The sequence below is a fragment of the Bombina bombina genome, chromosome 7, assembly GCF_027579735.1.
Source record: "Bombina bombina isolate aBomBom1 chromosome 7, aBomBom1.pri, whole genome shotgun sequence".
Taxonomy (NCBI): domain Eukaryota; kingdom Metazoa; phylum Chordata; class Amphibia; order Anura; family Bombinatoridae; genus Bombina; species Bombina bombina.
Window position 1 is genome coordinate 184,129,429 of NC_069505.1, and position 16,116 is coordinate 184,145,544.

Consider the following 16,116-nt stretch of genomic DNA (forward strand, 5'->3'; position numbering starts at 1 on the left):
TTGCATTCTTTGGATGTTGTTAGAGCTTTGAAATATTATGTTGAAGCTACTAAATCTTTCAGAAAGACTTCTAGTCTATTTGTTATCTTTTCCGGTTCTAGAAAAGGCCAGAAAGCTTCTGCCATTTCTTTGGCATCTTGGTTGAAATCTTTAATTCATCTTGCCTATGTTGAGTCGGGTAAAACTCCGCCTCAGAGAATTACAGCTCATTCTACTAGGTCAGTTTCTACTTCCTGGGCGTTTAGGAATGAAGCTTCGGTTGATCAGATTTGCAAAGCAGCAACTTGGTCCTCTTTGCATACTTTTACTAAATTCTACCATTTTGATGTATTTTCTTCTTCTGAAGCAGTTTTTGGTAGAAAAGTACTTCAGGCAGCGGTTTCAGTTTGAATCTTCTGCTTATGTTTTTCGTTAAACTTTATTTTGGGTGTGGATTATTTTCAGCAGGAATTGGCTGTCTTTATTTTATCCCTCCCTCTCTAGTGACTCTTGTGTGGAAAGATCCACATCTTGGGTAATCATTATCCCATACGTCACTAGCTCATGGACTCTTGCTAATTACATGAAAGAAAACATAATTTATGTAAGAACTTACCTGATAAATTCATTTCTTTCATATTAGCAAGAGTCCATGAGGCCCGCCCTTTTTTTGTGGTGGTTATGATTTTGTATAAAGCACAATTATTCCAATTCCTTATTTTATATGCTTTCGCACTTTTTTATCACCCCACTTCTTGGCTATTCGTTAAACTGAATTGTGGGTGTGGTGAGGGGTGTATTTATAGGCATTTTGAGGTTTGGGAAACTTTGCCCCTCCTGGTAGGAATGTATATCCCATACGTCACTAGCTCATGGACTCTTGCTAATATGAAAGAAATGAATTTATCAGGTAAGTTCTTACATAAATTATGTTTTTTTCTCTCTCGCATTCCAGTAAACCCAGCGAAGGCTCAGGCATTTCTGAAATGTGTTTCAGATCTAGAGTTGGCTAGGGTAATTGTACCAGTTCCAGTTCAGGAACGGGGTCTGGGGTTTTACTCAAATCTATTCATTGTACCAAAGAAGGAGAATTCATTCAGATCAGTTCTGGATCTAAAAATATTGAATCGTTATGTAAGAATACCAACATTCAAAATGGTGACTATAAGGACTATTCTGCCTTTTGTTCAGCAAGTGCATTATATGTCCACAATAGATTTGCAGGATGCATATCTTCATATTCCAATTCATCCAGATCACTATCAGTTTCTGAGATTCTCTTTTCTAGACAAGCATTACCGTTTGGCCTAGCAACAGCTCCAAGGATCTTTTCAAAGGTTCTCGGTGCCCTTCTCTCTGTAATCAGAGAACAGGGTATTGCGGTATTTCCTTATTTGGATGATATCTTGGTACTTGCTCAGTCTTTACATTCTGCAGAATCTCATACGAATCAACTTGTGTTGTTTCTTCAAAGACATGGTTGGAGGATCAATTTAACAAAGAGTTTTTTGATTCCTCAGACAAAGGTAACCTTTTTGGGCTTTTTAATAGATTCAGTGTCCATGACTTTGTCTCTAACAGAAAAGAGACGTCTGAAGCTGGTTTCAGCTTGTCGAAACCTTCAGTCTCAGTATTTCCCTTTGGTAGCTTTCTGCATGAAAGCTTTGTATGCTGAACCAGTGGTGCAGGGATTATACAAGGATATCACAAATAATATCCTTAAATCCCAATGTTCGGTCTTCTCTGACTTGGTGGTTGGATCACCATCGTTTTATTCAAAGAGCCTCTTTTGTTCGCCCAACCTGTACTGTGATCTCAACAGATGCGAGTCTTTCAGGTTGGGGAGCTGTATGGGGTTCTCTTGACAGCGCAGGGGGTTTGGGAATCTCAGGAGGTGAGATTGCCAATCAACATTTTGGAACTCCGTGCAATTTTCAGAGCTCTCCAGTTCTGGCCTCTTCTGAAGAGAGAATCGTTTATTTATTTTCAGACGGACAATGTCACAACCGTGGCGTATGTCAATCATCAAGGTGGGACTCACAGTCCTCAAGCTATGAGAGAAGTATCTCGGATACTTGTTTGGGCGGAATCCAGCTCCTGTCTAATTTCTGCGGTTCACATCCCAGGTGTAGACAATTGGGAAGCGGATTATCTCAGTCGCCAGACGTTACATCTGGGCGAATGGTCTCTTCACCCAGAGGTATTTCTTCAGATTGTTCAGATCTGGGGACTTCCAGAAATAGATCTGATGGCTTCTCATCTAAACAAGAAACTTCCCAGGTATCTGTCCAGATCCAGGGATCCTCAGGCGGAGGCAGTGGACGCGTTTTCGCTTCTTTGGAATTATCATCCTGCCTATATCTTTCTGCCTCTAGTTCTTCTTCCAAGAGTGATTTCCAAAATTCTATTGGAACGTTCGTTTGTACTGCTGGTGGCTCCAGCATGGCCTCACAGGTTTTGGTATGCGGATCTCATTCGGATGGCCAGTTGCCAACCTTGGACACTTCCGTTAAGACCAGACCTTCTATCTCAAGGCCCATTTTTCCATCAGGATCTCAAATCATTAAATTTGAAGGTATGGAAATTGAACGCTTGATTCTTAGTCATAGAGGTTTCTCTGACTCAGTAATTAATACTATGTTACAGGCTCGTAAATCTGTGTCTAGAAAGATTTATTATCGAGTCTGGAAGACTTACATTTCTTGGTGTTCTTCTCATAAGTTCTCCTGGCATTCTTTTAGAATTCCTAAAATTTTACCGTTTCTTCAGGATGGTTTGGATAAAGGTTTATCTGCAAGTTCCTTGAAAGGACAAATCTCTGCTCTTTCAGTTCTTTTTCACAGAAAGATTGCTAATCTTCCTGATATTCATTGTTTTGTACAGGCTTTGGTTCGTATCAAGCCTGTCATTAAGTCAATCTCTCCTCCTTGGAGTCTTAATTTGGTTCTGAGGGCTTTACAGGCTCCTCCGTTTGAACCTATGCATTCTCTGGATATTAAATTACTTTCTTGGAAAGTTTTGTTCCTTTTGGCCATCTCTTCTGCTAGAAGAGTTTCTGAGTTATCTGCTCTTTCTTGTGAATCTCCTTTTCTGATTTTTCATCAGGATAAGGCGGTGTTGCGGACTTCATTTCAATTTTTACCTAAGGTTGTGAATTCTAACAACATTAGTAAAGAGATTGTTGTCCCTTCATTGTGTCCTAATCCTAATAATTGAAATGAGAGATCTTTACATTCTTTGGATGTAGTCAGAGCTTTGAAATATTATGTTGAAGCTACTAAAGATTTTAGAAAGACTTCTAGTCTATTTGTTATCTTTTCTGTTTCCAGGAAAGGTCAGAAAGCTTCTGCCATTTCTTTGACGTCTTGGTTAAAGTCTTTGATTCATCATGCTTATGTGGAGTCGGGTAGGTCCCCGCCTCAAAGGATTACGGCTCATTCTGCTAGGTCAGTTTCTACTTCCTGGGCTTTTAGGAATGAAGCTTCTGTTGATCAGATTTGCAAAGTAGCAACTTGGTCTTCTTTGCATACTTTTACTAAATTCTACCATTTTGATGTTTTCTCTTCTTCTGAAGCAGTTTTTGGTAGAAAAGTACTTCAGGCAGCTGTTTCAGTTTGATTCTTCTGCTTATGATTTCAGTTTTATTCATTATTAAGATTAAAACTTTTGATTTGGGTTGTGGATTATTTTTTCAGCGGAATTGGCTGTCTTTATTTTATCCCTCCCTCTCTAGTGACTCTTGCGTGGAAGTTCCACATCTTGGACTCTTGCTAATTACATGAAAGAAAACATAATTTATGTAAGAACTTACCTGATAAATTCATTTCTACGTCACTAGCTCATGGACTCTTGCTAATATGAAAGAAATTAATTTATCAGGTAAGTTCTTACATAAATTATGTTTTTTGATATCATCAGAATTGATGTCAGATATATGTCTTTAGCTATATTAGCTAGAAGAGCTTTATGGCTTAAATCTTGGAATGCTGATATGACTTCTAAATCAACGTTGCTATCTCTCTCTTTCCAAGGTAAGAAATTATTTGGTTCTCAGTTGGATTCAATTATTTCAACTGTCACTGGGGGGAAGGGAGCTTTTTGCCTCAGGATAAAAAATCTAAGGGTAAATTTAAGGCTGCTAACCGTTTTCGTTCCTTTCGACAAAATAAGGAACAGAAACCTGATCCTGCCCCTAAGGGAACGGTTTCCAATTGGAAGCCTTCTTCAGTCTGGAATAAATCCAAGCCATTTAAAAGGTCTAAATCAGCCCCCAAATCCGCATGAAGGTGCGGCCCTCATTCCAGCTCAGCTTGTAGGGGGCAGACTAAAATTCTTCAATGATGTTTGGATCAATTCAATCCAAAATCATTGGATTCAGAACATTGTTTCTCAAGGGTACAGAATAGGTTTCAAAGTAAGACCGCCTGTGAGAAGTTTCTTTCTCTCACGCATTCCAGTGAACCCAGAAAAGGCTCAGGCTTTCCTGAAGTGTGTTTCAGACCTGGAGGTATCTGGGGTAATTGTGCCAGTTCCTGTTCAGGAACGGGGTCTGGGGTTTTATTCAAATCTGTTCATTGTCCCAAAGAAGGAGAATTCTTTCAGACCAGTTCTGGATCTAAAAAATTTTGAACCGTTACATCAGAATTCCAACATTCAAAATGGTGACTATAAGGACTATTCTGCCTTTTGTTCAGCAAGGGCATTATATGTCCACAATAGACTTACAGGATGCATATCTTCATATTCCGATTCATCCAGATCACCATCAGTTCCTGAGATTCTCTTTTCTAGACAAGCATTACCAATTTGTTGCTCTTTCTTTTGGCCTAGCAACAGCTCCAAGGATCTTTTCAAAGGTTCTCGGTGCCCTACTCTCTGTAATAAGAGAGCAGGGTATTGCGGTGTTTCCTTATTTGGACGATATCTTGGTACTTGCTCAGTCTTTACGTTCTGCAGAATCTCACACAAATCAACTAGTGTTGTTTCTTCAAAAACATGGTTGGAGGATCAATTTACCAAAAAGTTCTTTGACTCCTCAGACAAGGGTAACCTTTTTAGGTTTCCAAATAGATTCAGTATCCATGACTTTGTCTCTAACAGACAAGAGACGTCTGAAATTGGTTGCAGCTTGTCGGAACCTTCAGTTTCAATCATTCCCTTCAGTAGCTATGTGCATGGAGGTTTTAGGTCTCATGACTGCAGCATCGGACGCGATCCCTTTTGCTTGTTTTCACATGAGACCTCTTCAGCATTGTATGCTGAATCAATGGTGAAGGATTATACAAGGATATCACAATTAATATCCTTAAATCCCAATGTTCGACTATCTCTGACTTGGTGGTTAGATCACCAGCGTTTAGTTCAGGGGGCCTCTTTTGTTCGTCCAACCTCGACTGTGATCACAACAGATGCGAGTCTTTCAGGTTGGGGAGCTGTCTGGGGATCTCTGACAGCGCAGGGGGTGTGGAAATCTCAAGAGGCGAGATTACCAATCAATATTTCGGAACTCCGTGCGATTCTCAGAGCTTTTCAGTTTTGGCCTCTTCTGAAGAGAGAACCGTTTATTTGTTTTCAGACAGGCAATGTCACAACCGTGGCATATGTCAATCATCAAGGTAGGACTCACAGTCCTCAAGCTATGAAAGAAGTATCTCAGATACTTGCTTGGGCGGAATCCAGCTCCTGTCTAATTTCTGCGGTCCATATCCCAGGTATTGACAATTGGGAAGCGGATTATCTCAGTCGCCAGACTTTACATCCGGGAGAGTGGTCTCTTCACCCAGATGTGTTTTTTCAGATTGTTCAGATGTGGGGGCTTCCAGAAATAGATCTGATGGCTTCTCATCTAAACAGGAAACTTCCCAGGTATCTGTCCAGGTTCAAGGATCCTCAGACAGAAGCAGTGGATGCGTTGACACTTCCTTGGATTTATCAACCTGCTTATATCTTTCCGCCTCTAGTTCTTCTTCCAAGAGTGATTTCCAAAAAGCATAATGGAGCGTTTGTTTGTACTGCTGTTGGCTCCAGCATGGCCACACAGGTTTTGGTATGCGGATCTTGTTCGGATGTCCAGTTGCCAACCTTGGCCACTTCCGTTAAGGCCAGACCTTCTGTCTCAAGGCCCTTTTTTCCATCAGGATCTCAAATCAATAAATTTGAAGGTATGGAGATTGAACGCTTAGTGGTTAGTCATAGAGGTTTCTCTGACTCAGTGATTAATACTATGTTGCAGGCTCGTAAATCTGTGTCTAGAAAGATTTATTATCGAGTTTGGAAGACTTACATTTCATGGTGTTCTTCTCATAAATTCTCTTGGCATTCTTTTAGAATTCCTAGAATTTTACAGTTTCTTCAGGATGGTTTAGGGTTTGTATGCAAGTTCCTTGAAAGGACAAATCTTTGCTCTTTCTGTTCTGTTTCACAGAAAAATTGCTAATCTTCCTGATATTCATTGTTTTGTACAGGCTTTGGTTCGTATTAAACCTGTCATTAAATCAATCTCTCCTCCTTGGAGTCTTAATTTGATTTTGAAAGCTTTACAGGCTCCTCCGTTTGAGCCTATGCATTCTTTGGACATTAAATTACTTTCTTGGAAAGTATTGTTCCTTTTGGCCATCTCTTCTGCTAGAAGAGTTTCTGAATTATCTGCTCTTTCTTGTGAGTCTCCTTTTCTGATGTGGTTCCTTCATTATGTCCTAATCCTAAGAATTCTAAGGAGAAATCGTTGCATTCTTTGGATGTTGTTAGAGCTTTGAAATATTATGTTGAAGCTACTAAAGTTTTCAGAAAGACTTCTAGTCTATTTGTTATCTTTTCTGGTTCTAAGAAAGGTCAGAAGGCTTCTGCCATTTCTTTGGCATCTTGGTTAAAGCTTTTGATTCATCATGCTTATTTGGAGTCGGGTAAATCCCCGCCTCAGAGGATTACGGCTCATTCTACTAGGTCAGTTTCTACTTCCTGGGCTTTTAGGAATGAAGCTTCTGTTGATCAGATTTGCAAAGCAGCAACTTGGTCTTCTTTGCATACTTTTACTAAATTCTACCATTTTGATGTTTTTTCTTCTTCAGAAGCAGTTTTTGGTAGAAAAGTACTTCAGGCAGCTGTTTCAGTTTGATTCTTCTGCTTATAATTTCAGTTTTTTTTCATTATAAGATTAAAACTTTTGATTTGGGTTGTGGATTAATTTTTCAGCGGAATTGGCTGTCTTTATTTTTATCCCTCCCTCTCTAGTGACTCTTGCGTGGAGTGCCACATCTTGGGTATTTGCTATCCCATACGTCACTAGCTCATGGACTCTTGCCAATTACATGAAAGAAAACATAATTTATGTGAGAATTTACCTGATAAATTCATTTCTTTCATATTGGCAAGAGTCCATGAGACCCACCCTTTTTATGGTGGTTATGATTTTTTTTGTATAAAGCACAATTATTCCAATTCCTTGTTGATGCTTTCGCTTCTTTCTTATCACCCCACTTGGCTATTCGTTAAACTGAATTGTTACGCTTTAACAGAAAGCATAAGTGCTCTATACTAAATCTAAAGTCTGGTTCCTCGGCAGCTGGAGGCTTAGAGGCAGCCGATTCTGACCCAGAAAGAGCCTCCTCTGAAGTATCAGAGGCGTCTTCATTAGCGGATAATCTAGTATCAGATCAATTCAACAAGTTAGTAGATGACCCCTGGGAAGGATAGCAGTATTTAACCTTTTGCTTGCGCTTAGCAGGGCGAGCTAAAGCACTAAAGGCCGCAGATACTGCCGTTTGCAACTGTTCAGTAAAGTCTGGCGATAACAGGGCCCCTCCCAAAGGAGGATTAGAAGTGCAATGGGGAGTTGCATGTGTAATGATTGCAGGGAACGCACCTCGCGGGATGAAGACCCCTCAGAGGTGGACGGCTCAGTGGCACTAAACATCTTGTTCTTTTTAGATATAACTACTTTATCAAAGCATGTGGAACATATTGGAGCAGGCGGGTATACCGTAGCCTCCTCACAATAAAAACAGGTATTAGATTTGGTTAAAAAGGGAGTACCCTCTAACGCATCAGAGTCCTCCATAGCTTGCGCTTTTATGATGGACTACAGAAAATTAAATGGCACCTTTATACCCCCAATGGCTGGGGCACTCACCACCTCCTACGACCCACTCCCCACAGAGAAACCGCTTTGTTTCCTGCAAACCGCACGATCAGGAAAGAGAAAGTTAATGAGGCTACACCCGGTCACATGGAGTGCCATGCAGGACCGCCCCTGCTGCAGGAAGAAAAGCGCGCAAACTGACAGGCTGCGCAGATATCCAAAATGAAAGTAAAACCTGAATGTTCTCACATTTGCCAGAGCCACATCTCACACATGTTGCAGCATAAAACATAATAAAGAAAATCATGTATAATCCCCCCTGTTCAATAAACCCCTTCTGGAGATATTAAACCTCGATTCCATTCAGATAAAGGAGTCACACTGTGACCCTGTCTTCTTTACGTTATCATATAAGATTAAAATGAAACAATCTTACCGGAATCATCGCTGTGGAACAGACACACAGCCTCTCAAGTTTGACAGTCTTGTAGCATCGCTCCTGACATGGACTTGAGTGAGAGAAGCAGGCAGTGAAACTTGTCAACACTGATTGCTTAGGAGTTAATACGAGTCTGGATGATTTTCGCAGAAAGACTCTCCATGCATCTCCAAACCCTAACATTCGTCAATGCTCTCACTGATAAGCTGACAAGACTACTTAAAACTCCAGTCCCATAGCAAAGAGTACTACCCTCCATAAGAGAGTACTCCAAATCTTCTGACACTTCTCTGCCATCTTCCTGTGACGAAAGGCAAAGAATTACTGGGGGATGAGGGAAGTGGGGGAGGTATTTAAGCCTTTGGCTGGGGAGTCTTTGCCTCCTCCTGGTGGCCAGGTTCTGTATTCCCACAAGTAAGGAATGAAGCCGTGGACTCTCCTCATATTAAGATGGAAATAGCATGCTTTTAGTTTACATTACTGATCCTACATCCCTATGGGCCAGATTACAAGTGGAGCGATAATTTGCGATCCTGCTTGAGCATTAATTGCACTACAATTAAGATTTTTGCACTCGTTGGGTTGCGCTCATATTATAAGTTGAAAGTAAACTGTTATGAGTTGAAAGTAAACTGCTTTCACTCTAGCAATAGAATATTGCGTTCGAGTATTCCCCCATAGAAGTCAGTTGAGAGAAAAAAACACCCCACTCTCGCGCAAACCCAATCTTATATTCTAATATGTGCAAACCCGTCATGAAAATATGAATATTGCATAAATATGCTTTTTCATGTTTTCATCTAATGGCAAAGGGCTCCAATGCACTTACAGAATCTCACAAAAGTGAGTACACTGCTCACATTTTTGCAAATATTTAATTATATCTTTTCATGTGACAACAAGAAATGATACTTTGCTACAATGTAAAGTAGTGAGTGTACAGCCTGTATAACAGTGTAAATTTGCTGTCCCCTCAAAATAACTCAACACACAGCCATTAAAGTCTAAACCGTTGGCAACAGAAGTGAGTAAACCCCTAAGTGGAAATGTCCAAATTGGGCCCAATTAGCAATTTTCCCTCCCCGGTATCATGTGACTCGTTAGTGTTACACGATCTCAGGTGTGAATGGGGAGCAGGTGTGTTAAATTTGGTGTTATTTCTCTCAAACTCTTTTATACTAGTCACCGGAAGTTCAACATGGCACCTCATGGCAAAGAACTCTCTGAGGAGCTGAAAAAAAGAATTATTGATCTACATAAAGATGGCTTAGGCTATAAGAAGATTGCCAAGACCCTGAAACTGAGCTACAGCACGGTGGGCAAGACCATGCAGCGGTTTCACAGGACAGGTTCCACTTAGAACAGGCCTCGCTATGGTCGGCCAAAGAAGTTGAGTGCACGTACTCAGCATCATATTCAGAGATTGTCTTTGGGAAATAGACGTATGAGTGCTGCCAGCATTGCTGCAGAAGTTGAAGGGGTGGGGGGTCAGCCTGGTCTGCATGGCTGTTGTCCCAGAAGGAAGCCTCTTCTAAAGATGATGCCCAAGAAAGACCGCAAACAGTTTGCTCAAGACAAGCAGTCTAATGACATGGATTACTGGAACCATGCCCTGTGGTCCGATGAGATAAAGATAAACTTATTTGGTTCAGTTGGTGTCAAGCGTGTGTGGCGGCAACCAGGTGAGTACAAAGACAAGTGTGTCTTGCCTACAGTCAAGCATGGTGGTGGGAGTGTCATGGTCTGGGCCTGCATGAGTGCTGCCGGCACTGGGGAGCTACAGTTCATTGAGGGAACCATGAATGCCAACATGTACTGCAAGATACTGAAGCATCATCCCCTCCATTTGTAGACTGGCCCGCAGGGCAGTATTCCAACTTGATAATGACCCCAAATACACCTCCAAGACAACCACTGCCTTGCTAAAGAAGCTGAGGGTAAAGGTGATGAACTGGCCAAGCATGTCTCCAGACCTAAACCTTATTGAGCATCTGTGGGGCATCCTCAAATGGAAGGTGGGGGAGTGCAAGGTCTCTAACATCCACCAGCTCCATAAAGTTGTCATGGAGGAGTGGAAGAGGACTCCAGTGGCAACCTGTGAAGCTCTAGTGAACTCCATGCCCAAGAGGGTTAAGGCAGTGCTGGAAAATAATGGTGACCACACAAAATATTGACACTTTGGGCCCAATTTGGACATTTCCACTTAGGGGTGTACTCACTTTTGTTGCCAACGGTTTAGACATTAATAGCTGTGTGTTGAGTTATTTTGAGGGGACAGCAAATTTACACTGTTATACAGGCTGTACACTCACTACTTTACAGTGTAGCAAAGTGTGATTTCTTCAGTGTTGTCACATGAAAAGATATAATAAAATATTTACAAAAATGTGAGGGGTGTATTCACATTTGTGAGATACTGTGTGTGTGTGTGTATATATATATATATATATATATATATATACACATATGTATTTATGTGTTTTTATGTGTATATATGTCTATATGTACTTATACATACATACATATCCATCTTTATACATGTATATGCGTGTATCTCTATGTTAAAGCCCTTTGGCTGCCTTTTTTTCTAACACCTGAGACCTCATATCTTTGAGCCCTTCTAACTTTTAATAATAATAATTTTTATTAGACAGTGTTATTATAAATGTAACTGTACTTTATAATGTATTTGTGATGTGTTTTGTGACACTTTTTTGTTTCACGAGACAGTTAATCACAGATCTGAGGACGCCGTAATCTTTTATTTTCAACTTGTAATACGAGCACAATTTAACTTGCGCACAAACGATATCGCTTGCACCTCAATGATAGAGCGCCACTAGTAATCTGGCCCTATGTGTCTAACCTCACAAAGTCTCTTCAATTTAAGTAACATAATGTCTTGAAGTTTCTTATACAGTTTCAGATAATTATGTGTTGCTGGTAATTTATTCATGGAAGACAGCTCACATAAGGTGCAATATATCATTTTTGTAGGTCCCACTTTTCAGTGTGTACAGCTGATTGTTATTGTGAAGCGGTGTACAGCGAAACAAACTGATATTTGTAGTTGAATATATACAGCAGAGAAGAATCAACATATTCAAGGGACATTAATGACATTTTATATGAGCATCAGAGACTGTGTTACATACAATCTTTACTAGGAATGGGCTAATGTTTTGCAAAATGAAACAAATTTTAACACGTTCGTTACGAGTTTTGAATTTTTGTACAACATTCTAACATTCATTTAATGTAATATTAATCTAATAGATTTAAATTACAAAAAAGAAGGCAAAAAAAATCAATAAAAATAAATGCACTGAAAAGTTGTTTATAAGTATAATAATGTATTTTATGGGGAATTCAAGATTGTTTAAATGTCCCTTTAAGACAGACAGACAGACTGACAGACCTCATTCTTCCCATAGCTTTTCACAAGGTTTTACATATTTTGCCATTCTAATCAACTCAAAAATCCCTGTGATAACTAGCTAGTATAAGCTTTTCAAATACATTTGTGTGTCTTAAAATCCAACACCTATCAACCATCTTTTAACACAACTTTTACATTTTTGAAATTCTACTGCAAGGTTCTAAAAAAAAAAATCGAGTGGCAAGCATTTTTTTTTTAAATGGGCATGTGTGTCTGTAACAAGTGTGTGTGTCTGTAGTTACTGTGTGTGTCTGTAGTGAGTGTTTGTGTCTGTAGTGAGTGTGTGTGTCTGTAGTGAGTGTGTGTGTATGTGTCTGTCTGTGCGCACATTAAAATCACCAAAATCCCTAACATAAAAAATATGAAATTTCTCTGTAGTGAGTGTGTGTGTGTCTGTAGTGTGTGTGTAGTGAGTGTGTGTTTGTCTGTAGTGAGTGTGTGTGTCTGTAGTGAGTGTGTGTTTGTCTGTAGTGAGTGTGTGTGTCTGTAGTTTGTGTGTGTGTCTGTAGTGAGTGTGTGTCTGTAGTGAGTGTGTGTCTGTAGTGAGTGTGTGTGTGTCTGTAGTAAGTGTGTATCTATAGTGAGTGTGTGTGTGTGTCTGTGCACACATTAAATTCACCAAAATCCCTAACATAAAAAATATGAAAATTGTTTGATAAAAAATAAAGCTGCAAGAAAAAAGCTCCTTAGCCACAAGAGGGCGCTTTTTTTCTACTATACACAAACATCTGAATTCTACATGTTTTTTCTAAAATACCAGAATCAGTCCTTTGCTTAAAGTGAAGGTAAACTTACCCTAATGTCGACAGAGTATAGCATTTTGCTTGTAAAATAAATATGACTTTCATTCATCAATTCTAATATTTTTGTGTAGATGTAAAGTTATCGCCATATAAATCTATGCATAAATGAGCCGCAAATTCAACCCGTTTTTTTTGGGAGTTTTTACCTGTTGATCACGTTTTTCTTAAACCCAATTGAAATTCTGGCCGTTAGGCGGCCGTCACTCCACGTCATCCGCCCCTTCTTTCAGCTGCTCATGCGCTATTAAATTTTTCGCCTCAATGAAATCCAAACGCGCTCCCGTTTCGCGCATGCGTATTTGTACGAGCTATGTATTAAATATGGAACGGGGATTATCGCATGCGCATTGAAAAGCGGCATTGGCGATTTGCGCATGCGCATTGTAATCCAATATCGCGAGCGCGCATCTGGGAGCACTTAGAGAGCGGGTGGGACCGCTGAAGACGTAACACAATACACAATAAGGAAGTAGGGCTTGGGAGGAGTCCGATCAAAACAGTGGTGAATTATAACTATAATTTTTAATAAAACTATGGCAGAAAATGAAAAAATAACTAAGCGACTACATGAAGGGGATAATGATAAATGGTAGGTTGTCTTTAAGAAAGGCTAACTTTACCTTCACTTTAATACACCTGTCCACAAACATACCCCAGGTGTGACAGAAGTTCTACATTATAGGGGAGTTATAGGGAGCAGTTCTATGGTGCAATAGGAAGAGTTATAGGGAGCAGTTATATGGTGCAATAGGAGGAGTTATAGGGAGCAGTTATATGGTGCAATAGGAGGAGTTATAGGGAGCAGTTCTATGGTGCAATAGGAAGAGTTATAGGGAGCAGTTATATGGTGCAATAGGAGGAGTTATAGGGAGCAGTTATATGGTGCAATAGGAGGAGTTATAGGGAGCAGTTATATGGTGCAATAGGAGAAGTTATAGGGAGCAGTTATATGGTGTAATAGGAGGAGTTATAGGGAGCAGTTATATGGTGCAATATGAGGAGTTATAGAGAGCAGTTATATAGTGCAATAGGAGGAGTTATAAGGAGCAGTTATATAGTGCAATAGGAGGAGTTATAGGGAGCAGTTATATGGTGCAATTGGAGGAGATGTAGGGAGCAGTTATATGGTGCAATAGGAGGAGATATAGGGAGCAGTTATATGGTGCAATAGGAGGAGTTATAGGGAGCAGTTATATGGTGCAATAGGAGGAGTTATAGGGAGCAGTTATATGGTGCAATAGGAGGAGTTATAGGGAGCAGTTATATGGTGCAATAGGAGGAGTTATAGGGAGCAGTTATATGGTGCAATAGGAGGAGATATAGGGAGCAGTTATATGGTGTAATAGGAGGAGTTATAGGGAGCAGTTATATGGTGCAATAGGAGGAGTTATATGGTGCAATAGGAGGAGTTATAGGGAGCAGTTATATGGTGCAATAGGAGGAGTTATAGGGAGCAGTTCTATGGTGCAATAGGAGGAGTTATAGGGAGCAGTTCTATGGTGCAATAGGAGGAGTTATAGGGAGCAGTTATATGGTGTAATAGGAGGAGATATAGGGAGCAGTTATATGGTGCAATAGGAGGAGATATAGGGAGCAGTTATATGGTGCAATAGGAGGAGATATAGGGAGCAGTTATATGGTGCAATAGGAGGAGATATAGGGAGCAGTTATATGGTGCAATAGGAGGAGATATAGGGAGCAGTTATATGGTGCAATAGGATGAGTTATAGGGAGCAGTTCTATGGTACAATAGGAGGAGATATAGGGAGCAGTATGGTGCAATAGGAGGAGTTATAGGGAGCAGTTATATGGTGTAATAGGAGGAGTTATAGGGAGCAGTTATATGGTGCAATAGGAGGAGTTATAGGAGCAGTTATATGGTGTAATAGGAGGAGTTATAGGGAGCAGTTATATGGTGCAATAGGAGGAGTTATAGGGAGCAGTTATATGGTGCAATAGGAGGAGTTATAGGGAGCAGTTATATGGTGCAATAGGAGGAGTTATAGGGAGCAGTTATATGGTGCAATAGGAGGAGTTATAGGGAGCAGTTATATGGTGCAATAGGAGGAGTTATAGGGAGCAGTTATATGGTGCAATAGGAGGAGTTATAGGGAGCAGTTATATGGTGCAATAGGAGGAGTTATAGGGAGCAGTTATATGGTGTAATAGGAGGAGTTATAGGGAGCAGTTATATGGTGTAATAGGAGGAGTTATAGAGAGCATTTATATGGTGCAATAGGAGGAGATATAGGGAGCAGTTATATGGTGTAATAGGAAGAGTTATAGGGAGCAGTTATATGGTGCAATAGGAGGAGATATAGGGAGCAGTTATATGGTGTAATAGGAAGAGTTATAGGGAGCAGTTATATGGTGCAATAGGAGGAGATATAGGGAGCAGTTCTATGGTGCAATAGGAGGAGTTATAGGGAGCAGTTCTATGGTGCAATAGGAGGAGCTATAGGGAGCAGTTCTATGGTGCAATAGGAGGAGATATAGGGAGCTGTTATATGGTGTAATAGGAGGAGTTATAGGGAGCTGTTATATGGTGCAATAGGAGGAGTTATAGGGAGCAGTTCTATGGTGCAATAGGAGGAGATATAGGGAGCAGTTATATGGTGCAATAGGAGGAGTTATAGGGAGCAGTTATATGGTGCAATAGGAGGAGTTATAGGGAGCAGTTATATGGCGCAGTAGGAGGAGTTATAGGGAGCAGTTCTATGGTGCAATAGGAGGAGTTATAGGGAGCAGTTATATGGCGCAGTAGGAGGGGTTATAGGGAGCAGTTCTATGGTGCAATAGGAGGAGTTATATGGTGTAATAGGAGGAGTTATAGGGAGCAGTTATATGGTGCAATAGGGGGAGTTATAGGGAGCAGTTATATGGTGCAATAGGAGGAGTTATAGGGAGCAGTTATATGGTGCAATAGGGGGGGTTATAGGGAGGAGTTACATGGTGCAATAGGAAGAGTTATAAGGAGCAGTTATATGGTGCAATAGGAGGAGTTATAGAGAGCAGTTATATGGTGCAATAGGAGGAGTTATAGGGAGCAGTTATATGGTGCAATAGGAGGAGTTATATGGTGTAATAGGAGGAGTTAAATGGTGTAATAGGAGGAGTTAAAGGGAGCAGTTATATAGAGATATAGGAGGGGCTATATGAAGCTTATACAGTATGTAAATTATCTTCCCACTTACATTTCACTGGAATCTTCTTTGCTGATATATTCCTCTAGGATGCTGGTGTCTATGTTTGTTGGTTCCAGAGCACCATTTATATCATGACCTGTAACAACAAGATGAACAAAGATGAGACACCCAGAGAACACTGACACGAGGGGATGGATGTGGTCTGAAGAAATTGGTCATCGCAAAATATAACA

General features: G+C 40.4%; 1 protein-coding gene across 3 annotated transcripts in view; it reads right to left on the bottom strand.

Moving 5' to 3' along the window:
• The window catches only part of MYRF (myelin regulatory factor), a 377,295-nt gene that overhangs the window by 151,048 nt on the left and 210,131 nt on the right, over nucleotides 1-16,116 (bottom strand). For all 3 annotated transcript variants that reach the window (XM_053720470.1, XM_053720474.1, XM_053720472.1), the window contains exon 2: nucleotides 15,932-16,019. In XM_053720470.1, coding sequence (XP_053576445.1) covers nucleotides 15,932-16,019 — 88 coding nt within the window. The remainder of the gene's footprint in view (nucleotides 1-15,931; nucleotides 16,020-16,116) is intronic.